Source organism: Leptodactylus fuscus, chromosome 6 (genome assembly GCF_031893055.1).
Source record: "Leptodactylus fuscus isolate aLepFus1 chromosome 6, aLepFus1.hap2, whole genome shotgun sequence".
Taxonomy (NCBI): Eukaryota; Metazoa; Chordata; class Amphibia; order Anura; family Leptodactylidae; genus Leptodactylus; species Leptodactylus fuscus.
In genome coordinates, this window is record NC_134270.1 from 16,413,623 (window position 1) to 16,440,256 (window position 26,634).

At 42.7% G+C, this 26,634-nt stretch overlaps 1 protein-coding gene across 1 annotated transcript in view; it reads right to left on the minus strand.

The window, feature by feature from the left end:
- Positions 1-1,304: 1,304 nt before the first annotated feature.
- Positions 1,305-26,634, minus strand: part of LOC142210327 (lysosomal alpha-glucosidase-like) — a 33,888-nt gene continuing 8,558 nt past the window's right edge. Inside the window, exons 3-19 of the mRNA XM_075279406.1 lie at positions 17,377-17,542; positions 15,669-15,765; positions 14,786-14,905; positions 13,784-13,902; positions 12,470-12,601; positions 11,797-11,907; positions 11,565-11,678; positions 10,456-10,543; positions 9,226-9,343; positions 7,777-7,910; positions 7,028-7,179; positions 6,257-6,405; positions 5,982-6,123; positions 4,135-4,233; positions 2,670-2,834; positions 2,429-2,581; positions 1,305-1,398 (exon numbers count right to left, since the gene is read on the minus strand). Of these exons, the coding sequence (XP_075135507.1) occupies positions 1,336-1,398; positions 2,429-2,581; positions 2,670-2,834; positions 4,135-4,233; positions 5,982-6,123; positions 6,257-6,405; positions 7,028-7,179; positions 7,777-7,910; positions 9,226-9,343; positions 10,456-10,543; positions 11,565-11,678; positions 11,797-11,907; positions 12,470-12,601; positions 13,784-13,902; positions 14,786-14,905; positions 15,669-15,765; positions 17,377-17,542 (2,122 nt within the window). The 3' untranslated portion in view covers positions 1,305-1,335. The remainder of the gene's footprint in view (positions 1,399-2,428; positions 2,582-2,669; positions 2,835-4,134; positions 4,234-5,981; positions 6,124-6,256; positions 6,406-7,027; positions 7,180-7,776; positions 7,911-9,225; positions 9,344-10,455; positions 10,544-11,564; positions 11,679-11,796; positions 11,908-12,469; positions 12,602-13,783; positions 13,903-14,785; positions 14,906-15,668; positions 15,766-17,376; positions 17,543-26,634) is intronic.

The following is a 26,634-nucleotide window of genomic DNA, read 5'->3' on the forward strand; positions in this document are numbered from 1 at the left end:
ACTATAAATTTGTTATCGCCATAATACAGATAACAGGTCACTTTGGCCATAATAACAAAGCCCATAAGAAAGTTGTGTAAAGGCAGTTTTTCTCTAATTCCACCTCATTCTGATTTTTATTCCAGCTTCCCTTTACATTATATGGAATATCAAATACGACCAATATGAAGTACAATTTGTCCCGCAAAAATGAAGCCCTCATTAAAGACCATAATTCATGATAAAACTCAAAGAAATAGTTGCCCAAAATATACACATTTTTATTTCAGGTACAAGTCACATGGCAGTATTACTTATGAAATATCTCAAATGAAAAACACTCTAACCTGAAAATAAAAAATGTGCGTTCCCAAAGGCGGTAGAATTAGGATAGGTCATTTATAGCACCCCCCACCATCAGCTAATTGCAGTGTCTGCTGCGCCCTACTATAGCAGTGAACGGCACTGAGTTGCAATAGCCAAGCATGACCACTACACGGTGTATGGCGCTGTATAAAGTAATGATGCAAAGCACACCTGCGGTTACTCATATGCCCTCTGCAATAAATCTACAGTAGTCGATAATCCAATCTGTATATGTTGTGTGCGTTAGGCCAGGGCTCGATGGCGAATGTATTGGGATTATGAGGGTGACAGTAGAGAGTTGCTTTACAACAGGCACTTGGACATAAGAAGAGACCTCAGTAAGACGGGGACATGTTATATGACATATTGTATACCCTTACGCTACTTCACATTAGGGCTCGTATACACACATATTAGAGCTATGGGAATGGGCCATGTATTTGAAGTCAAGGTTAAAGGGGTTCTCAGAATTAAAAAAAAAAATTGTCCGCGGCATACAGACTGGACGTCGGCCATATTTACAAGACCAAACCCTGAGCCAGGATAAAGATCTATGATGCGGGAAGTCTCTGCTCCCCATAGGCTCTGTTGTCTGTGCGGGGACAGTAGAGACAAGAGAAAGCAGTAAGAGCGTCAGAGATCACTATGATACTGGGAACTGGGGCCCCGCTCAGGGATCAGTCCAGGAACTATGGTCGACATCCGGTCGATTTCACATCTATCCATTTTAAATTTTTGGGAAAATCCCTTTAGGACCCCGTTTTTGGTCTATATTTTCTATATGTACTGTAGATATCCTCCTCGGGGTAGTCCATGAACTAAACACTGAGATCTACGAACTACAATGGATAGTAAAGAGAGTAAAAGTGATGATGGGGCTGGAGAAGATATAAGGCTCAAAATAGTAGTAAGTGATCCAGACCAGACACGACATCCGCCACCACCAATGGTCAGAGACGTCTTCCCTTTGCTTCACGCATCACATCACGGTTAAGACCATCTGATCTCAAATGGTTTTCCAATTGGTAAAGAAAGTTTCTTAATCTTCAGAAGCTGAAATAAGACAAGAAAGGATGAAAGTAGCAAAGCTTTGATCTTCACAGGCATCAGGAGTATAGGTTCACCAAGTGTAGATGTTCATCGGTGGGTTGTCCCTATTTTTTACCAATTCTTTTCTATGGCCCCACGCGGTTACAATGGGTCCGTTGGGCCATCTCAGGAGTGGTCCTGTTCTTGTCCATTATGTGGTCCAGACTCATTCATTAAAGTTTAGGGGTCCGTGGAGAACACAGGAGGCACATGGGAGCTAGCCACATGTTAACCCCTCCATTTTCCATGGACCAGAGTGCCCAGATATAGGGGAAAGACAGCTGGAGGGGGTCAGAAGAGAGAGAATGAGGGCAAAACATATTGGGGGAGATTTATCAGGACTGGCGTTTCCTAAGCTTCTTGTAAAGATTGAATTGAAATGACGATGGATCATGATAGAGATGGGCGAATTGGTTCGTAGCGAGCTGAGTTCGGCTAGAATATTCCAAATTGTTAAGTTTTTTATGAAACCAAACAAATGGAGATTCGTCTTGGACAAACTAATATAATAGATGGAGGACCAGAGGAGAAGTAAAAAAAAAAACATTCATACTCACCTTCTGTTACCTCTTGGCATCTGGCGCTCTCTTGGTGACATCTTCAGCATGGGGGTTACAGCTGAGGCCTTTGATTGGGCCACCATCGGGCATATGGTGACACCAAGCGTCATGACGCTCAGTTTACCCAGATTACTGCTGAGCCCGGGGTGAAGACAACAGAAAAGAGCGCCAGACACCGCACTCTCAGAGTACTGAGATGTGAACTTAGCCTTACCTACTTCATCACACTTTGCCCAGGTTTGTAGCTATATTTTATGTATTATTTTACAGCTACAGCTATTTTTTCTAACACCCGTTTTGATATTCTATGCTTTGCACTGAATAGTTTTTCACTTGTTTTCATGTTTCTTTATGTGATTCCAAGAAAGCTGATACGACGCCTGTCCTCGCACTGTTTTTGTGATTTTTTGGGATGTTCTTGCTCATATAAGTACCTTAGTCCCCGGTAAGTACTTGATATCCTCATGGGCCGCACCATTAACCAGAACTTTTGAAGGACTGAATGCCAAACCCATCACTGCTACGAAATCCAGCCTGAGCTTTTCTGCTTCGGGCTCTATTTGTACGACCTCATTCACAAGAACGTTCTGCGGATTACAAAAAATTTACAAAAATCAGCGGGCCCAAAAAAATAATATGCTATCATTTGAGTCTGTAAGACAATAGTTCACTTACATTGTCGGCCTTGAATAGAATCGCGCTATAATCGCCATTCTTATAGGTGTCTAAGCTGTCGCCATCGTCCCAGTATAGATCTCCTTTAGCAGATCCACTCGCTGAAAGTGCGACTAAGAGTATCAGATTGTTCTTACGAGATTCCTTCGTGGTCATTCCTGGTCGCTGTAGATCAGATATAAGACATGGAACAAGAGCGGACACCAAGAGACTGAAGGAACAAATTATACATGAAAAATATCTGGGGGTTTTCGTACATGCGATTTTGAAGGCTAAAACATTTTTAGGTTATTCAAATGATTTTTCTGTTCATATATAGAGATGAGCGAGTAGGTATTCGATCGAATACTACGGTATTCGAAATACTCGTACTCGATCGAGTACCACTCGCTATTCGAATGGAAAAGTTCGATGCAGAACCAGCATTGATTGGCCGAATGCTATACAGTCGGCCAATCAACGCTGGTTCTTCTCCTACCTTTAGAAGTCTTCTCCCCGCGGCATCTTCCGGCTCTGAATTCACTCTGCCAGGCATCAGGCCTGGGCAGAGCCGACTGCGCATGTCCGCACTACAAGAAAATGGCCACTTACAGTCAAAGCGGCCATTTTCTTGTAGCACGGGCATGCGCAGTCGGCTCTGCCCAGGCCCGATGCCTGGCAGAGTGAATTCAGAGCCGGAAGATGCCGCGGGGAGAAGACTTCTAAAGGTAGGAGAAGAACCAGCGTTGATTGGCCGCCTATATAGCATTCGGCCAATCAATGCTGGTTCTGCATTGAACTTTTCCATTCGAATAGCGAGTGGTACTCGATCGAGTACGAGTATTTCGAATACCGTAGTATTCGATCGAATACCTACTCGATCGAATACTACTCGCTCATCTCTACTGCTTTCCCCTGTAAGACCGGGTTCACGCAGGGTTTTTTGGACCAGATTTTGAGGCGGAAGCCACCTCAGAATCCGATCCAAAGAATGCAATGCACCGGCACCGAGTCATGGCATTCTGCTCCGGATTAGGCCCAAATGAATGGTGCTAGTTGGGAGGGAGGTGTCGCGCTGCGGATGCTGCGGTGGATTCGGCCGCGGAATCCACAGCAAGAAAGGGCAGGTTGCTTCTGTTTGCCGTGAACGGCACAAAACCTATTGAGGGCTCCCGGTTTTGTTTCCTATTGATCCATAAATAAGTCACACAAATGCAGTTTTTCTCTAATTCCACCCCATTCTGAATTTGTTTCAGCGTCCCAGAACATTGTATGGAATATGGAATGGTACCATAACAAAGTACAATTAACTCTGAAAAATAAAGTCCTTGTAAAAATGGCTTTTGGAAGGAGAGGTGTCAAAAACGAAAATCGAAAAAATGGCTGTTGTGGAAAGGGGTTAAAAATGTACAAAAGAGTGCAGAGAAATGGTGATGGATAAGAACGCCGAGGACTGTGTGTTGTGTGTGAGCCGATAGCTTCTTACCTGTGCAGGTATAATGTAGCCGCCCCTAATGTGAGTGTGTATTGTGTCCAAAGGGGCCGGGAGCGTGAACCATTCTCCTTTACTTTTGATTCCAGCACCCTGTAAATGTAGGAGAAATAACAAAAGCAAAAAATTATCAGTAGAAGAAAAATGGAAACTAAATATCGAAAAGTTGTCAAATTGTTTGTTATTTTAAAAAATTCAGTCGTGTTTTCTGCCAATCCCATGGGGCAGAAGGGTGTTTTGGGGTCGTCATTGCTGGACACGAAGTGCAGAAACCAGCTGATACCAGTGACACCCCAAGTAGCCACAAGCCCTGCCATACTTAAAGGAAACACTCCAGGCATAGTTGATTTACTATGTTATAGTTGGTGCAGATCCTCAGGGGCGGAGCACAACACAGGGATTCTCTCTCTGGTGTTCTTTGAATCTGTGTCCTGCTCCACTCCCTCAGTCCTTGCACCAGGTATAACACAATCGGTTATGTCTGGAGTGTTCCTTTACGGGCTAGTTCACACGGGGCATGAGACCACATATTTTGGTCTTGATTTTTATGCGGAAAGCCGCGTCAGAATAGGACCAAAATGCACCTGCCGACAGTCGCGGCTTTCCACTCCGGAGTAGGCCCAAATGAATGGGCCTAGTCTGGAGAGTGCTGTTGCGAGGCGGACGCCAGGGCTGACTCAGCCGCGGGATCCGCCTGAAGAAAGGGCAGCTCGCTTCTTTTTTCCGTGAGCCAGAACATACCGCTCATGGAAAAAAGGAAGCTAGCGGTCTACATAGACCTCTATTGTGAGGGGGCGGATTCTGAGGTGGATTCGGCGTCAGAATTCACCCCTCTTGTTCCATGATAACGAGCCCTAACCCTTTATAATGCACAGAACATCAAGATCCTGGTGCAGGCAAGGCGATGACACCATGATCTCATTGCAGGAGTCCTGAGGGAGTGGGAGGCATTGAGCACAGCATCTGGTGGGCTAAGCTTTTGACGGTGGAGTCCCTGACAGCGCCTCTGTTGTTGCATATATTATTGTGGATTTTGGAGCTAAAATTCATTGCATGCTTTTAATGTAGAAACACAGGCTTATATTAGTGTAAAGTGGATCCCCAGTTATAGATTTGTCATAAATGAATAGTCCAGGTGAATATAAGAAACTTTGTCATATATCTAATTAAGGAAATCTGTTTCCTTCTCCACTTATTAAGCTATTCTCCTGCTCCTTGCTTTCATTCAGACTTCTTGTTAACCTTATATCCGTCTCCGTATTCAGCCTCACAAAAAGAGCTCTATGGAGAAGGGAGGGTGGAATAGGAGGCTGTTGTCCACTAGTTAATTAATTTATTGCCTTGTTCTGTGCACTGGTAGCCTCTTATCTACAACCTTGTGGTGTTAAAAGAGCTCAGAATAGCAAAATGCGGGGGTGGTGGGGTGGAGGTGGGTGTGTGAATGGTGGTGGGAAGGAACAGGTAGTGGGGCCGCCTGTTGGAGTTTGTGTGTATAGCACTGGTGGGGGGCGTTGTGCATGGATGGGAGTGGCACCCTTGGTTGTGGCATGGCGGGGAAACTGCCTCGGCGCTGCCGTGCATGCAGGGGGAAGCAGGATGGGTGCGTGGGGGAGGCTGGGGCCGCGTACAAGGTGATTCGCGCAGGGAGTGAGAGTGGCGCGGACGAAGTCGCGGGTAATGCTAGTAAGATATATTACAAAGTTTCTTAAATAAACCTGAACTATTCATTGATGAACGTTGTCTATAACTTGAGGTGCACTTTAAATGCAATGTTATTTTTCCTTTTTTTTATCTGATTGCGTGAACATGTCCCAAAATGTAAATGATACCATAAAACCTACCGAAAACAGATCATACCACACCCCCGCTGGAAAATATCCTCTAACTTCAGTCTTCCCTTCTTCCAGGACTGGAGTAATGTATATGGCTTCTCCCCACAGAAACTGGCGATCAATGGTCCAGGTATTTCTATCCGATGGAAACCTGATGAAGGAAATACAGACAATGAGAAGCAGCAGTTCCACAAACAACCTGTGGACAGGTGTGGCGCTGTTTAGGAATAAAGCAGCTAAGTTTTTTTTTTCTAACCATAGACAACCCCTTTAAATGTACTTACTCCACAAAAAGAGCTCTTGCCACGGTATCTCCTGAAGTGTGAGCCTTGTGGAACAAAGTGTACAGATATGGCAGCAGCATGTAGCGCCTTAGTACAACCTTCCTGATGGCGGCTTGGGATTCTTTGCTGAATACAAAAGGCTCCTGCGACTGAAATCCACAAATAAGATAAATGTTCATTTGAATGTGCAAATAATTGTTGTCATTTTCACAAAATTTATCAAATGGATGATAAATTTGACGCATCCTGAAATCTAGAATTTTTTCTTGAAATTTTCTACACTGCTCCTTTGCTAAATTTACATTTTTGTAACTTTTTTTAGTCGCATTGATAAATCTGGGGTTAAATCACGACAGACAGGAGAACGTTCTCATCAACACTTCAAGAATCGATTGATGAAGAAGTCGCAAATTTTCCAAATTTTTGCTAAATTTCCAGGATGGTGCTTGGCTGTGGGAATGGAGCCTAAGACAAACAATGAAGGTCATGGCAACTTTTTGAGTGCCCTATCCTTCCATTGGGGTTGAGCCAATCTTGAGATTTCAGGATCGATTTTAAATTTCCGATCATTTTCCAGCCGATCCCGATCGTGAAATTTGCTCGATCGCCGATCGGGAATCCGGTCTTTCCCAATCCCAATCGCTCAACCCTACCTTCCATGCATCTTTGGCCTGAACTTTCACCTGTGTTATCGTTAGTAAACCGAAGGGGCGACAGTTACTTTACATAATGTGTGACTTTATAATAGCGTGCGTTGGATTACTTTCTTACCGACGATTCAATGGTGTTGTGGTTCCGCATAAATGGGTAAAATGCTCCAACCTGATGCCAGCGCACACAGAGCTCTTCTGTTACGTTACCCACAAATCCACAGAGATCCGCTCCAACTAAGGGAACCCCGTACATATTGAACAGTAGTATAGCTGCAACGCAGAGAAGGAAACCATTGTAGGATAGTTGATGTAGTAAAGAGGTTGTCCAGGTATACTCTATCACCTGATATGGGGCAACTGCCTCATGCCTCATATGTATCATGTATCTAGTCAGTAGAACCCGCACATGATACCTGATGGGCAATGGATGACTGTCTTGGCAATGTCTTGCCCAGTATACGGTTGCATCCCTGTGATCAGGTGGGACAGTATGCCTGCTATTATGGGGTTACATCACCAATGACACTTATTCACTTTCTATGGGATAGGGTATAATTGTCAGATCCGTCCTCTGGGGATTCCCAACAATCCAAAGAATGGAACCCAAACGTTCCCTAGAATATTCCATATAAATAGAGCGCTGGAGGGGATTTATGGCTGGGGCCCTATAAACATCTATAGGGCTGCACGTTCTTTGGCAACTCCATAGAAGTGACTGGTGTGTTGGCCGCGCATGTACCAGCGCTCCATTCCAGCGCTTCAGGTCCCCTTCCTTGATCACCGGTGGTCCCATCTATGGATAGCAGGTAAGTGTCATTTGTGTCACAACCCCTTAAAGGACCTTACAGATATTAGAAACCATCTCACCGGGTATAGAGTAATACAGCTGCTCCCAGGTGCTCTCTATATCTCCTGTCCAGTGTCCGCCATATCGACCGTGACTGGCAAACGTGGATCGAGAAATCACAAATGGACGTTTTCCTCTGATCTTTATCAAAGCACTGACAGAATAAATAAAAAATGACATCAGTATTTACAGTGCGGAAGATTTTTGGGGCTGAGAGATCCATTGGGGTCCCATCAATCTTAAGGATGGGAGTCCTGATTCTTTAAGGATCGGTAGTGACGTATTCACGCTTCCACTCCAGTAGATGGCTAAAGACTTGTCCATCTTATATTTGGCTAAAGAATCCAATTTGATATAAAACCAGTCCAGTACGATGTATAACATACTTGTAAAACCCTTAACAGACTGCAATGCACAGCACAACCACTAGGTGGCCATACATAGACCAATACAGTAATGTGCAAAAGGTTTAGGCAGGCATGGAAGAACATTACCTAGTAAGGCTGGAATCACACAACAGGGATGTAAAATGGCCGTGAAAAACATCAATTTTTCACAGTCCTTTTACATTCGAGGGGCGTCCGGTTTCACGGATCTCACATACATTTCAGGGAAATATATACTGCTGTGTGTCGTACGTTAAAAATATATATGTGTAATGGATATTTGTGTGTAGTGGATATGTATGTACTGCAGATATGTATATGTAGTGAATATGTATATGTAGTGGACATGGATGTACAGCAGATATATATGTGTAGTGGACATGTATATGTAGTGGATATGTATGTACAGCAGATATGTATGTGTCGTGAATATGTATATGTAGTGGATATGTATGTACAGTAGTACAGTAGATATGTATATGTAGTGAATATGTATATGTAGTGGATATGTATGTACAGCAGATATGTATATGTAGTGAATATGTATATGTAGTGGATATGTATGTACAGCAGATATATATGTGTAGTGGATATGTATATGTAGTGGACATGTATGTACAGCAGATATATATGTGTAGTGGATATGTATATGTAGTGGACATGTATGTACAGCAGATATATATGTGTAGTGGATATGTATGTACAGCAGATATGTATATGTAGTGTATATATATGTACAGCAGATATGTATATGTAGTGGACATGTATGTACAGCAGATATATATGTGTAGTGGATATGTATGTACAGCAGATATATATGTGTAGTGGACATGTATGTACAGCAGGTATATATGTGTAATGGATATTTGTATGTAGTGGATATGTATATGTAGTGGACATGTATGTACAGCAGATATATATGTGTAGTGGACATGGTATGTACAGCAGATATACTGTATATGTGTAGTGGACATGTATGTACAGCAGATATATATGTATAGTGGACATGTATGTGTACTGGACATATATGTACAGCAGAAAGATATGTGTAGTGGATATTCTCTTCATATCCCTTCCACTTACTCATGAGATGCGATGGTTTCGGTGAACCCGTACATGTTGTGAAGGTTATAGTGTGATGAGAGATATTGATGGCTGGACGCACAGATTGTCGTATGCCGTAATACTCCTCCTACTACATCTAAGTACAGGACAGGGAAAATATTAGTAACAAAATCTGGTAGATTGGATAGAAATGATAAAGCATTATCACCCGCACCCCACATCCCCCTTTTTTAATTTTGGTATTACACCTATGAGAGGTCAGAATATACAGGTCACATGAGGTGAGATATGTCAGGTGTCCTGGGCTGGAGTAAGCGAGTCATATGGACATAAGAAATAAGTCGGGTACATTCACCGATTTTGGTGAGATTAGCTGACTATCTTATGTGTATGGGGGTGAACACGCTGTTTTTACTGTATGTCCTGTATGTATTTTTTTTGTTTACAAATTTCCCCGAGGTTGTCTATCAGGGTTAGACCTAATTTCTTATGTTACTTAAAAATGTTCTTTCACCACCTCCACCAATCCAAACTCTTTGCTGCTACTTCGCTGATTCCAGCACAGTTGAAATTTTTTCTCTAGTCCCCACCATTCCTGAAAAAACATTTCAATTAGTTTCAGCACTTATGATGCTAATTAGGTCTCGCAACTGTCAGGTAGGCGGTCCTGGGCTGGAGCAGAACGACAGGGACCGCCCACCTGATGGTAGAGAGCCTAATTAATGTGGTGATCACTAACACAACATCACCAATTGCTCAGGAACACTGGGGTCTAGAGAAAAATTCCAACTGTGCCAGAATCAGCGGCAACTATTGGAGTTGTTGGAGGTGGCGAAAGGTCATCTTTAAAGGGTTTGTCCAAGACTAGATATTCATGGCTTCTCCTTAGAATATCTCCTCATGAGATCAATGCAAAGCCAAAACCTGGCACCTCCTCCGCTTCCCATATCTACACAGTGTACCGAGCTAGAAGCACTGCCATGGATATTATACAGTGTACAGAGCCTTTACACTCTGCCATAACGGCTCATTGTGGGTATGCCAGGTTGTTAGATGAACCATCCTAAGGATAAACCATCAGTATCTAGTCTTGACAACCCCAATAACCGGAGTTAAATGGCCATCGGTGATGCAGAAAACCCTATATGTGTATAGGGACCCCCGATGAAACAAGTCAGAATTTCTATGATCGGATGCCATAGACAATAAGACAGTTTTCTTAAATCTTCCCTATAGAATGAAACTTACTTGGGACATAGGGTGGATTTTCTAGTGTATTGTCCGTACAGTTGTCCACAGATCCGTGTGCGTGGGTGTTTGCCGGTTCGTTCATATCCTGTGACAAATAAAAACTTTGATGCATTTACCTAGTTATCATATCCATCCTAGCCTGAAAAGGGGATGGCCTACCAAAACCCTACCCAAAAGTGGCCAGTCCCACCGGTATAGGTTTATGGAACATGTCTTATTGCTCTTGTTCCCGGCACAAGTCCTCGCCGCATGTGACCACTGAGGCTAATCCGTGGTCTCAGCAGCCTAAGTAAAGGAACCTGTGATGTCTTGTGAGGCCCTCGATTGGTACGTGACATCACAGGAGACAAGGACTTCTGCAGAAGAAGGCCTTCTTTTGGAAAATTGTATATTCTGGACCATCCCTTTAAAGAGAACCCTTCACCACATCTTTGCCTCCTTCAATAGATGCCATTCCACTGATTTTTTCTCTAGCTCCCCCACCATTCCTGAGCAATCAATTCTGATAGTTTCATCACAATTATACTCTTCATTGTCAGGTGGGTGGTCCTGAGCTGGAGCAGAAACACAAAGACCGCCCACCTGACAGTGAAGAGCATTGTGCTGAAACTAAATGAAATTATTTCTTGGGAATAGTGGGGGCTAGGGAAAAAAAGGCAACTACACCAAAATCATTGTTGTGGAGCCTATTCAATGATGCAATGGAATTGGTGGAGGTGGTGAAAGGTCTTCTTTAAAGGGCAGCCACTGTGAGTTGGTGCTAGAAACATCTTATTGATGTTGGCTGCACAATTGCTTTTCACTCCAGGTGCCCCTGTCTCCTTACGTTCCACTTCAATTGCTCCTTCAAGTGCTTTAAGCTAAGCAGTGAGGCCAGGTGTATGTCACTGCGCATGCGCCAGGAGGTGAAGGTGTGGGGTGGGCAACATATCAATTTTCGCCCCAGGCAGCAGAAAAGCCAGAATCTGCCCTGGTTGTACGGCGATAAACTTCTCGAGCTGCATATTACTGTTCAACCTCTGAATTTTATAAAAAAAACACAATTATTTAAAAAATACAAGTTATAGTTTTAGGGGGGTTTTTTTAAAGCGATGAGTGATACTTACAATCCACATCCCATCAAACGGCACCTTATCATGAAACTCTTTCAGCATATCGTACCACCATTTATGCGCTTCTGGGTTTACAAAGTCAACAAAAACGGTTAAGCCGGGCCAAACCTACGTGGAGTAATGAGTAATGAAAATATCCGGATGAATTTATTGCATATTCAGTATAACTTGCCCGTGGGATAGGTTTATCCCCGCCGATGTATAAAGGCGTCTGTAAAATATCTACCTTTCCTATAAGTGGCTGGCCGGTCTCATTGGTGACATATACTCCTCTCTTCAGTCCATCTACATAAGGCAGGTAAGGTCCTTTAGTGCTAGTAAGGCCAATAGCTGGTTCCTAATACAGATAAAGGTGTAATAAAAGTCAAAACCATATCATATTAATAAGGGCAAACCAGTTCTATGCTAAGAAGCACCTGGTAGAAAACAAACCAGTGTTCTGTGTAATCTTACTGAATAATTTACGGATATTGTGGAGTTATATGTTCCCTTACAGAGCACTAATTTCCTCTCTGATCCTCTGACATACACAGTGTTCCCTTTTGAACAGGATCCATAGGCCTGCCTTGATAGTTTGACTTCCTGTTCATACAGCAAACGCTGTGTACATCAGAAGAGCAGAGAGAAGGTCAGTGCTCCAGAAGGAAGCACATAACTACAGAGTCAATTCTATAGTGTAATGTTTTATCACAAAAGACAATTAAAAGTCATTCATTTTTTTTCGGTGATTTTTTTTATTGGCTTCTTGGTGAGATACCACGTTGTGGCAATTATCCCACTGCAGTAAACTGGGTTTACTCTGCTAGACATTTAATTTCAGTCTCTGTCCCAGTTTTCTAAGTACGTGTATGATACTATATATTAACCTTTCATAGCATTATGTGTATAGCACGCCTTACCACAATTGGGATATATTTCATGCCCATGTCATGCAATTCTTTCACCATCTCTGGTAAATCTCCAAAGCGTTCTGGGTCATGAGTGAAGTCTAGGTATTCTTGCATATAGTCAATGTCGTTCCATTGCACATCCTGGGAAATATATAACAAATAACTACATATTTGTCACAGGAGAGACCTGACTACAGACTGAAAGGTCCTACTATTTTGGCCATTGCTTGAGGCCTGTGCTCGGGATCTTTTGCAAAGGGACCATGATGGGGTGACCGAGCGTTCCTACAAACCACCATTGTACTAAATATGTCTAAATAAGCCAAAAATCAGCTGCCAACCGATGTTGTGCTAAAGATGTCACACCTGTTTTGCCCCATACTCGCTACTTTTCACAAATGTGGTTGGAGCGAGGCGGGCCAGGGGTGCCTCAACCCGACATATTTATTGTAACTAGAGATGGTTGAATCAATTTGTACTGAATATTGCAAATTGTTCAACCAAACAAATTTGAGATTCGTCATAGGTTAACTAAAATGGCCGCCGCATGATACTCTTGAGGCCCAGGGACAAAAATAGGAAAAAAACGCATTCATACTCACCTTTTATTTCTCTTGCGTCATCTAGTGCTTTCCTGGTGACATCTGTCGCTATTCTGTGATGTCATCAGCCCGGGCTCAGGCCTATGTTTGGGCCTCAGAGGTGACTTGGGCACACCGAGTGTCATGATGTTCAGCAGTTTAGCATGCCCATGTGACCACTGATGGCCCAATAACAGGCCTCAACTGTGACCCCCCTGGACTGATGACATCACAGAAAAATGGTAGGCGTCATTAGGAGGACCAAAAAGGTAACAGAAGGAGATTAGGAATTTTGTAAAAAAATTTTACACCTTCCCTGGGCCTCCACCTATCATACCCTGGGGTCTGAAGAGACCGAGAGTACTGAACTTGTTTAATCTGAAACAAAAAGGGGACCCGAGATGGCCGAAACCAAACACAAAATTAATGTGAAGAGGTTCATTCATGTCTAATTATAACTCGCGGCGGTTTCCTGACATGACTTATATGGGAAATCTACGCTGGAACGTGCCATGATGGGCCAAAAATGCATTAAAATTTGTAAAGTATTATTCTGTCTCAAAGTACAACAAGAAATAGTATATCATACCGTATTTATCATCTAACATGAGTCACTGTGATAAATCTGGAGTAGTACCGCAGACTGCCTGGCTAAGCTTACACTGACTGACTATTACTTAATCGGGACCAACATGTTTAATTAGCGGATGACATGCAAGAACAGAAAATTGTGTTTCGTTACCAGAGGAATTTTAATATCTCTCATTTTTTTCACAGCCTCGCGGGTCATCTTAGAGCTGGTATACCCCCAGCGACAGAGGTGAAATCCAAGGCCCCAATATGGCGGCATAAAGGGATTCCCTGAAAGAAGACATAATACAACATACATAATTAACATATTACCCAGTATTTGCATAATGTATATTTTATAGTATTTTCCCTATATCAACCTGCCCGGATGACAAATAACTTTTTAGGGGATCTTTTTTTTTTCCAAAAAACAGGCAACTTTATATTAAATATAGCTTAAAGCAGTTACATGTTTAGTATGGTGGAAATGTAGTCGGAGGGGGAGGGGGGGCTTAAAATAAATATGAGTTTATACTTGCATCCTCCCATCCGTTCCTGCACTGGGCCAGCCATCACCCCCAGCCCTGACTTTTGCCCACTTGGTGACTACAGTTTACATTCTCAGTGTCCCCAAGCGGACCCGAGGAATGGAGACCCAAATGCTAGTGTGCACCTTGTGTTACTTGCATCCTCCTCTCCTTTCCTGCACTGGCTCCGCCCTCACATTCATTGCTCTGAGCAACTGAGGAAGTGACATCACATCGGCAGAACCAATCAGCACTCTCAGCTGTATGTATCATAGGTAGGGTTGAGCGATCAGGATCGGAAAAGATCGGATTCCAATCTTTTCCCGCGGGATCAAGGTTATTTCCCACAATGCTTGGATACTAGCCAATCATTGTTAGCTTTTCCCACTATGATTGGCCAAGCATTGTGGGAAATAACCTCCGACCTTGATCCCACAGGAAAAGATCGGAATCCAATCCTTTCCGATCCCGATCGCTCAACCCTAATCTTAGGAAACGGGAGGGGGGTGTACAGTTGTCAGTGTATTTTTATCCTATAGCCCTCCCCTCCTGACTGCATGTTACTTTTTTAATCTAGATGACCCCTTAAAGCAAAAATTGTATAAATAAATCTTAACCAAGTGCAGTTGCACTGTAGAGATTCTTACCAACGACTTCTTGGTACTGCTTCACAACTGTTTTAGGCTCCGGACCCAAAAAGATATAGAAATCCAAAATCCCTCCTATAGTTCTCCAGGTCAAAGCAGGGTCAGGCTGCAATATGATGTCTAGAAATATAGTGGTAAAAATTAAGACAGGCAAAACCTCTAAGGATTCGTATTGTCCCATATTGTTCTCCTCTCGGGCCAAACTTGTTGGGATAGAACCAAAACTGAAATTATTATACTGTGGGGTCTCTTCAGACCCCGGGGTATAATAGGTGGAGGCCCGGGAAAGGGGACAAAAACAAAAAATAACATTTAGGCTAGATTTTCACAATAGAGTTGCAAATCGGCCATGATAAATGTCCATTGTTCACAGCCTTCTTGCACCCAAGAGGCCAAAAATAGGATATGACCTATATTATGTGAATAGCCCCCATTCATTGTCATTGAATATAATGCTACTCTGTGACGTCGGTATAAAAAGAGATTCTGGATCTCAGGGGAGCGAAGAACTCCATCCTCGACACCCTATCAGACCATCCTTCCGCCATGGCACAGTTGGGAAATTGCTGGACCAATTTCACCAAACCAATTCGGTGTTGAACTGCCAGAACTTGGATGTATCAAAACTGCCAACAAATCAACAACAATGGCCGTCCTGGAGTCCTTTAGCAAGAGATCACATCATAGTATTCGGCATCTGTCACAGAAGAGTGAGGTCAAACCACCATTGGGCAGACATTGACTATGCCAAAATGGCGCCCATACAAGATCCAGCTGCATCGTCTCGACGAAGATGTTCCAAATCGCTGCGTGAATTTGCAGAATGGGTGTCACATATATGTATAGCTATGAGAGTATTTTTGGCCATGTATGATACACCTACCCATGGCATTGCTGTTGAGGAGAAACACTCCATGAGCTGATCCATCGTTCTCCATTGCAACATAGAAAGGATGAGTGCCGTACAGGTTTGCATCTTCCTAGACGTGTAAGAACCAGACACTGTCAAACATACAGTAGTATTGCAGTCGACGGCACAAGAGACCTAAAGGCTTCAAGTTCCAGCCCCCAAGGAGGGTTTAGGAAAGAAAATTAAGTTTTAAAAAAAATTTAACATTTTTTAAAAACCTAAAATTTCAGTCGTCCCCATTTCACTGGATCACATCTAAATAATAGAAACAAACATGGACATATCAGGCTTGGTTCACACCTACACTAGGCTCTCCGCTAAAATAGCGGTTACCCGTGGACCTTATAGCTTATAATGGGGTCACCAGGTGTCCATTGGGATTCTGGACAAGCCGGTTCATCAGAGGCGATGGGAGCAAGTCAACCATGTGTGCAATCGTGCACCGCATGTAAGAGTAAGGCAGTGTGTAGTCGCCTGGGCCGGCTATACATCACACATCACGCTGCCTTACTGCGGAAGGTTTCGTCTACCCGCAGTGAATTTTCTTGCAAGAGCTGTTTTGTCCAGCCGTCGTTTTTCTTCACGGAGAAGTTTTATGAGCAGCGCGCGGCTGTGAAGTTTTGCTTTCTGCTCGGGAAAAAAGCATCAGAAACCGTTCAAATGTTGAAGACCGCTTACAAGGATGACGCTATGTGTCACGCTCAAATTTACTCGTGGTTCACCCGCTTTAAAGAATGGTGATAGATAGATAGATAGATAGATAGATAGATAGATAGGAGATAGATAGATAGGAGATAGATAGATAGATAGATAGATAGATAGATAGATAGATAGGAGATAGATAGATAGGAGATAGATAGATAGATAGATAGATAGATAGATAGATAGATAGATAGATAGATAGGAGATAGATAGATAGGAGATAGATAGATAGATAGATAGATAGATAGATAGATAGATAGGAGATAGATAGATAGATAGGAGATAGATAGATAGATAGATAGATAGATAGATAGATAGATAGGAGATAGATAGATAGGAGATAGATAGATAGATAGGAGATAGATAGATAGATAGATAGATAGGAGATAGATAGATAGATAGATAGATAGATAGGAGATAGATAGATAGATAGATAGATAGATAGGAGATAGATAGATAGATAGATAGATAGATAGATAGATAGATAGGAGATAGATAGATAGATAGATAGGAGATAGATAGATAGGAGATAGATAGATAGATAGATAGATAGATAGATAGGAGATAGATAGATAGATAGGAGATAGATAGATAGATAGATAGATAGATAGATAGATAGATAGGAGATAGATAGATAGATAGATAGATAGATAGATAGATAGATAGGAGATAGATAGATAGATAGATAGATGATAGATAGATAGATAGATAGATAGATAGATAGGAGATAGATAGATAGATAGATAGATAGATAGATAGATAGGAGATAGATAGATAGATAGATAGATAGGAGATAGATAGATAGATAGATAGGAGATAGATAGATAGATAGATAGATAGATAGATAGATAGATGATAGATAGATAGATAGATAGATAGATAGATAGATAGATAGGAGATAGATAGATAGATAGATAGATGATAGATAGATAGATAGATAGATAGATAGATAGATACTTCTAGATTCCCCCCGCCTTACCCGAGGTATTAGGTCCCTGTTCCAGTAAGTGAGCGTCTTCCAGTTCAGGTCTAGGTTGAGTGCGGTCAGATGTTCTCCCAGTCCATACAGATAGTTTGATGGCAGAGCGGTGGAAATCTGAATAAACTGGTCGGCAAACAGTAATGGAGCCACAGCAGTGTTTAATCTAAAATACAGTAAAACAAACTTGTTATTGCACAGATCAATTCTTTCTACCATAAAAGAAAAATAATGAAATGTGAATAAACCATTGTTAGGTCATGTTCACATGGAACAAATTGCCAACAAAATTTGGAACAAAAAGAATAAAAAGTTATGGATCATGGAAGGTGGTGCAAAAAAATAATAAAAGTCACATCATGAAGGATAAACCTGGTGTTAAAGGGTTAATGATAGTGACTTCCAGGAAGGTGACTGGTGAAATCTGGGAGGAGCAGTGGAGGAACAGGAAGGGTGTGTAGGCCCTACCGGAGGCGAGAAGTCCCTGAGCCCACCCTATAATCTGGCCCTGATTGAGTTATTATGCAAATGACGTAGAATTATTTTAATTATACATCAGAGAAGTTTGTTAATTTGCCAAGCAGAAAGGTATTTTACCATGTCATCAGATACTGAAATATCAGGTGGAAATGCAAGTACAAACACTTAAACAATTTCCTCATGAATGAAAAAGACCACATATAGAACAAACACCTAAACATACCATGGAGATAGTGGTCAAAAATTATGAATTCAATACAATATCTATAAAATATATAAATTTTATTGAATAAATATTAAAAATTCATTTCAGCAGGGCAGATGGAAAAAGCAAATTGAACCAAACAAACAAGGAAACAACAATATAGTAATGCTGTGTATGTACTAGATAGTAGATCTAACAGATAATCTGAAGTATATACAGACACAGATATAAATAACTACACACCAGGTAAAGTGGCATTTAAGTATATCAAGAAGTAATAGGTAAGTATGTGTCAGGGGTAATAGTCAACAGTCAAAATAAATTCTCAAGAATATATGCAAAACTGAACCAGATAATGTACCACAAAGTATGTGCTGGACAGAAGCAATAATTATATAAATAAATGACTGTAACAACCCACTAGCCTAATAACTACAACAAACCAATACAGATATACAGCATATCCCACAACAATATGTCAACGCAGTAAGAAAAATCACTGCTAAGATTTAAAGACAAATAATATACCTGTAGCCATGGTGTGTAGAGAGCAAGATGCAGATCTATAAAACTGTGCCCCAGACGCCTCTACGCGTTTCGCCTATTCAGGCTTCCTCAGGAGGCATAAAATACTGTCTACACGGCAACCTATATATACATACTGAAATCATTGGTGATTCAGCGTCACTAGAGCGCGCAAACACCATGATGGCGCCGCGCGAGTCCATTCGCGCATGCGCGCACTAGACGGCACGTCACAAGTGACGTGCCGATCATGTGACCGCAGAGGCACGAGACAGAGTCACGCGAGACCAGCGCATGGAGGAGGCGCGCATCTCGCTGGAAAGGGGCGGGTATCTGGATGTGAAAAGAAGGTCATTTGAAAAAAATCACATGACCAGCAGATAAGCAACAAACAAAAAATAAAGTGAAAAACACTTGTTGCTTATCTGCTGGTCATGTGATTTTTTTCAAATGACCTTCTTTTCACATCCAGATACCCGCCCCTTTCCAGCGAGATGCGCGCCTCCTCCATGCGCTGGTCTCGCGTGACTCTGTCTCGTGCCTCTGCGGTCACATGATCGGCACGTCACTTGTGACGTGCCGTCTAGTGCGCGCATGCGCGAATGGACTCGCGCGGCGCCATCATGGTGTTGGCGCGCTCTAGTGACGCTGAATCACCAATGATTTCAGTATGTATATATAGGTTGCCGTGTAGACAGTATTTTATGCCTCCTGAGGAAGCCTGAATAGGCGAAACGCGTAGAGGCGTCTGGGGCACAGTTTTATAGATCTGCATCTTGCTCTCTACACACCATGGCTACAGGTATATTATTTGTCTTTAAATCTTAGCAGTGATTTTTCTTACTGCGTTGACATATTGTTGTGGGATATGCTGTATATCTGTATTGGTTTGTTGTAGTTATTAGGCTAGTGGGTTGTTACAGTCATTTATTTATATAATTATTGCTTCTGTCCAGCACATACTTTGTGGTACATTATCTGGTTCAGTTTTGCATATATTCTTGAGAATTTATTTTGACTGTTGACTATTACCCCTGACACATACTTACCTATTACTTCTTGATATACTTAAATGCCACTTTACCTGGTGTGTAGTTATTTATATCTGTGTCTGTATATACTTCAGATTATCTGTTAGATCTACTATCTAGTACATACACAGCATTACTATATTGTTGTTTCCTTGTTTGTTTGGTTCAATTTGCTTTTTCCATCTGCCCTGCTGAAATGAATTTTTAATATTTATTCAATAAAATTTATATATTTTATAGATATTGTATTGAATTCATAATTTTTGACCACTATCTCCATGGTATGTTTAGGAAATGCAAGTACAACCTCCAATCACCATGTAATGTATCCTTGATAGAGCAGGAGGAGCAGATTGTATACATACCTCCCAACCGTCCCGATTTCCGCGGGACATTCACGATTTGAGTGACATGTCCCGCGGTCCCGGTTGGAGGGAGGTATGTCCCGATTTCAACTCAGATCTGCGTCCAGAGGACGCAGATCTGAGTTGAACACATATGCGGCTGAAGGAAGGCGCTGACACAGGTCAGCTCCTCGCTTCGCCGCTGCGTGTCTCTCTCGCTGACACATATGCGGCGAAGCGAGGAGCTGACCTGTGTCAGCTCCTTCCTTCAGCCGCATATGTGTCAGCGAGAGAGGCGTGCAGAGAGCGGCGAGGGAGCGGAGGAGGAGGTAAGTTTAATGTGGAGGTGGAACGTGAATCTGGGGGCAGATTAAGGAGAGGACGGCATGACACTGGGGGCAGAGATGTGGAGACGTGAATCTGGGAACAGAGATGGAGGAGACATGAATCTGGGGGAAGAGATGGGGGGACATGAATTTGGGGGCAGAGATGGAGGGGACATGAATCTGGGGGAAGAGATGGGGGGACATGAATCTGGGGGCAGAGATGGGGGGGACATGAATCTGAGGGCAGAGATGGGGGGACATGAATCTGAGGGCAGAGATGGAGGAGACATGAAACTGGGGGCAGAGATGTGGGGACATGAATCTGGGGGCAGATGAAGGGTGTATATGAAACTGGGGGAGAGATAGAGGGGGGACATATAATTTACGGGTGACTGTAGGAGGATTATACTGTGTGCGGGCACATGAAAAATTAACGAGTGGGCGGAGTCAACACAAAAGTGGACGGGGATAAACTTTCCACGGCGCGCTACGCGCGCCGCACATTTTGTCCCTCTTTCAGTTCTTCAAAAGTTGGTAGGTATGTGTATATAGTGTCCTATCTGCAGGATATACAGGAGGAGCAGATTGTATATAGTGTCCTATCTGCAGGATATACAGAAGGAGCAGATTGTATATAGTGTCCTATCTGCAGGGTATACAGGAGGAGCAGATTGTATATAGTGTCCTATCTGCAGGATATACAGGAAGAGCAGATTGTATATAGTGTCCTATCTGCAGGATATACAGGAGGAGCAGATTGTATATAGTGTCCTATCTGCAGGATATACAGGAGGAGCAGATTGTATATAGTGTCCTATCTGCAGGGTATACAGGAGGAGCAGATTGTATATAGTGTCCTATCTGCAGGGTATACAGGAGGAGCAGATTGTATATAGTGTCTTATCTGCAGGGTATACAGGAGGAGCAGATTGTATATAGTGTCCTATCTGCAGGGTATACAGGAGGAGCAGATTGTATATAGTGTCCTATCTGCAGGTTATACAGGAGGAGCAGATTGTATATAGTGTCCTATCTGCAGGATATACAGGAGGAGCAGATTGTATATAGTGTCCTATCTGCAGGGTATACAGGAGGAGCAGATTGTATATAGTGTCCTATCTGCAGGATATACAGGAGGAGCAGATTGTATATAGTGTCCTATCTGCAGGGTATACAGGAGGAGCAGATTGTATATAGTGTCCTATCTGCAGATATACAGGAGGAGCAGATTGTATATAGTGTCCTATCTGCAGGGTATACAGGAGGAGCAGATTGTATATAGTGTCCTATCTGCAGGATATACAGGAGGAGCAGATTGTATATAGTGTCCTATCTGCAGGTTATACAGGAGGAGCAGATTGTATATAGTGTCCTATCTGCAGGGTATACAGGAGGGGCAGATTGTATATAGTGTCCTATCTGCAGGATATACAGGAGGAGCAGATTGTATATAGTGTCCTATCTGCAGGGTATACAGGAGGAGCAGATTGTATATAGTGTCCTATCTGCAGGGTATACAGGAGGAGCAGATTGTATATAGTGTCCTATCTGCAGGATATACAGGAGGAGCAGATTGTATATAGTGTCCTATCTGCAGGGTATACAGGAGGAGCAGATTGTATATAGTGTCCTATCTGCAGGGTATACAGGAGGAGCAGATTGTATATAGTGTCCTATCTGCAGGGTATACAGGAGGAGCAGATTGTATATAGTGTCCTATCTGCAGGGTATACAGGAGGAGCAGATTGTATATAGTGTCCTATCTGCAGGTTATACAGGAGGAGCAGATTGTATATAGTGTCCTATCTGCAGGATATACAGGAGGAGCAGATTGTATATAGTGTCCTATCTGCAGGGTATACAGGAGGAGCAGATTGTATATAGTGTCCTATCTGCAGGATATACAGGAGGAGCAGATTGTATATAGTGTCCTATCTGCAGGTTATACAGGAGGAGCAGATTGTATATAGTGTCCTATCTGCAGGGTATACAGGAGGAGCAGATTGTATATAGTGTCCTATCTGCAGGTTATACAGGAGGAGCAGATTGTATATAGTGTCCTATCTGCAGGGTATACAGGAGGAGCAGATTGTATATAGTGTCCTATCTGCAGGGTATACAGGAGGAGCAGATTGTATATAGTGTCCTATCTGCAGGTTATACAGGAGGAGCAGATTGTATATAGTGTCCTATCTGCAGGATATACAGGGGGAGCAGATTGTATATAGTGTCCTATCTGCAGGGTATACAGGAAGAGCAGATTGTATATAGTGTCCTATCTGCAGGATATACAGGAGGAACAGATTGTATATAGTGTCCTATCTGCAGGGTATACAGGAGGAGCAGATTGTATATAGTGTCCTATCTGCAGGTTATACAGGGGGAGCAGATTGTATATAGTGTCCTATCTGCAGGATATACAGGAGGAGCAGATTGTATATAGTGTCCTATCTGCAGGATATACAGGAGGAACAGATTGTATATAGTGTCCTATCTGCAGGGTATACAGGAGGAGCAGATTGTATATAGTGTCCTATCTGCAGGATATACAGGAGGAACAGATTGTATATAGTGTCCTATCTGCAGGGTATACAGGAGGAGCAGATTGTATATAGTGTCCTATCTGCAGGATATAGAGCAGGAGGAGCAGATTGTATATAGTGTCCTATCTGCAGGATATACAGGAGGAGCAGATTGTATATAGTGTCCTATCTGCAGGGTATACAGGAGGAGCAGATTGTATATAGTGTCCTATCTGCAGGATATACAGGAGGAGCAGATTGTATATAGTGTCCTATCTGCAGGGTATACAGGAGGAGCAGATTGTATATAGTGTCCTATCTGCAGGGTATACAGGAGGAGCAGATTGTATATAGTGTCCTATCTGCAGGATATACAGGGGGAGCAGATTGTATATAGTGTCCTATCTGCAGGGTATACAGGAGGAGCAGATTGTATATAGTGTCCTATCTGCAGGTTATACAGGGGGAGCAGATTGTATATAGTGTCCTATCTGCAGGATATACAGGAGGAGCAGATTGTATATAGTGTCCTATCTGCAGGTTATAGAGCAGGAGGAGCAGATTGTATATAGTGTCCTATCTGCAGGTTATACAGGAGGAGCAGATTGTATATAGTGTCCTATCTGCAGGATATACAGGAGGAGCAGATTGTATATAGTGTCCTATCTGCAGGATATACAGGAGGAGCAGATTGTATATAGTGTCCTATCTGCAGGATATACAGGAGGAGCAGATTGTATATAGTGTCCTATCTGCAGGTTATACAGGAGGAGCAGATTGTATATAGTGTCCTATCTGCAGGTTATACAGGAGGAGCAGATTGTATATAGTGTCCTATCTGCAGGATATACAGGAGGAGCAGATTGTATATAGTGTCCTATCTGCAGGATATACAGGAGGAGCAGATTGTATATAGTGTCCTATCTGCAGGATATACAGGAGGAGCAGATTGTATATAGTGTCCTATCTGCAGGTTATAGAGCAGGAGGAGCAGATTGTATATAGTGTCCTATCTGCAGGATATACAGGAGGAGCAGATTGTATATAGTGTCCTATCTGCAGGTTATAGAGCAGGAGGAGCAGATTGTATATAGTGTCCTATCTGCAGGATATACAGGAGGAGCAGATTGTATACATACCTCCCAACCGTCCCGATTTCCGCGGGACATTCACGATTTGGGTAACATGTCCCGCGGTCCCGGTTGGAGGGAGGTACAGTCCTATGAAAAAGTTTGGGCACCCCTATTAATCTTAATCATTTTTAGTTCTAAATATTTTGGTGTTTGCAGCAGCCATTTCAGTTTGATATATCTAATAACTGATGGACACAGTAATATTTCAAGATTGAAATGAGGTTTATTGTACTAACAGAAAATGCGCAATATGCATTAAACCAAAATTTGACCGGTGCAAAAGTATGGGCACCCTTATCATTTTATTGATTTGAATTCCCCTAACTACTTTTTACTGACTTACTGAAGCGCAAAATTGTTTTTGTAACCTCAGTGAGCTTTGAACTTCATAGCCAGATGTATCCAATCATGAGAAAAGGTATTTAAGGTGGCCAATTGCAAGTTGTTCTACTATTTGAATCTCCTCTGAAGAGTGGCATCATGGGCTACTCAAAACAACTCTCAAATGATCTGAAAACAAAGATTGTTCAACATAGTTGTTCAGGGGAAGGATACAAAAAGTTGTCTCAGAGATTTAACCTGTCAGTTTCCACTGTGAGGAACATAGTAAGGAAATGGAAGACCACAGGGACAGTTCTTGTTAAGCCCAGAAGTGGCAGGCCAAGAAAAATATCAGAAAGGCAGAGAAGAAGAATGGTGAGAACAGTCAAGGACAATCCACAGACCACCTCCAAAGAGCTGCAGCATCATCTTGCTGCAGATGGTGTCACTGTGCATCGGTCAACTATACAGCGCACTTTGCACAAATAGAAGCTGTATGGGAGAGTGATGAGAAAGAAGCCGTTTTTGCACGTACGCCACAAATAGAGTTGCCTGAGGTATGAAAAAGCACATTTGGACAAGGCAGCTTCATTTTGGAAACAAAAATTGAGTTGTTTGGTTATAAAAAAAGGCGTTATGCATGGCGTCCAAAAAGAAACAGCATTCCAAGAAAAACACATGCTACCCACTGTAAAATTTGGTGGAGGTTCCATCATGCTTTGGGGCTGTGTGGCCAATGCCGGCATCGGGAATCTTGTTAAAGTTGAGGGTCGCATGGATTCCACTCAATATCAGCAGATTCTTGAGAATAATGTTCAAGAATCAGTGACGAAGTTGAAGTTACGCCGGGGATGGATATTTCAGCAAGACAATGATCCAAAACACCGCTCCAAATCAACTCAGGCATTCATGCAGAGGAACAATTACAATGTTCTGGAATGGCCATCCCAGTCCCCAGACCTGAATATCATTGAACATCTGTGGGATGATTTGTAGCGGGCTGTCCATGCTCGGCGACCATCTAACTTAACTGAACTTGAATTGTTTGTCCAAAATACCTTCATCCAGGATCCAGGAACTGATTAAAAGCTACAGGAAGCGACTAGAGGCTGTTATCTTTGCAAAAGGAGGATCTACTAAATATTAATGTCACTTTTCTGTTGAGGTGCCCATACTTTTGCATCGGTCAAATTTTGGTTTAATGCATATTGCGCATTTTCTGTTAGTACAATAAACCTCATTTCAATCCTGAAATATTACTGTGTCCATCAGTTATTAGATATATCAAACTGAAATGGCTGTTATAAACACCAAAATATTTAGAACTAAAAATGATTAAGATTAATAGGGGTGCCCAAACTTTTTCATAGGACTGTATGTCCCGATTTCAACTCAGATCTGCGTCGAACACATATGCGGCTGAAGGAAGGAGCTGACACAGGTCAGCTCCTCGCTTCGCCGCTGCGTGTCTCTCTCGTTGACACATATGCGGCTGAAGCGAGGAGCTGACCTGTGTCAGCTCCTCGCTTCAGCTGCATATGTGTCAGCGAGAGAGGCGCGCAGAGAGCGGCGAGGGAGCGGAGGAGAAGGTAAGTTTAATGTGGAGGTGGAACGTGAATCTGGGGGCAGATGAAGGAGAGGATGGCATGAAACTGGGGGCAGAGATGGAGGGGACATGAATCTGGGGGCAGAGATGTGGGGACATGAATCTGGAGGCAGAGATTGAGGGGGGACATGAATCTGGGGGCAGATGAAGGGTGTATATGAAACTGGGGGAGAGATAGAGGGGGGACATCGGCTAGAGTGAGAGATACTGGGGGAGAGAGAGAGTGGGCGGAGTCAACACAAAAGTGGGCGGGGCTAAATTTGCAGCGGCGCGCTACGCCCGCCGCACATTTTGTCCCTCTTTCAGTTGTTCAAAAGTTGGTAGGTATGTGTATATAGTGTCCTATCTGCAGGTTATACAGGAGGAGCAGATTGTATATAGTGTCCTATCTGCAGGGTATACAGGAGGAGCAGATTGTATATAGTGTCCTATCTGCAGGATATACAGGAGGAGCAGATTGTATATAGTGTCCTATCTGCAGGATATACAGGAGGAGCAGATTGTATATAGTGTCCTATCTGCAGGATATACAGGAGGAGCAGATTGTATATAGTGTCCTATCTGCAGGGTATACAGGAGGAGCAGATTGTATATAGTGTCCTATCTGCAGGATATACAGGAGGAGCAGATTGTATATAGTGTCCTATCTGCAGGGTATACAGGAGGAGCAGATTGTATATAGTGTCCTATCTGCAGGGTATACAGAAATTATATCCAGTCACTGATAGGACCGCCTCCTTGACTATATGATTGCCTCTACGCATA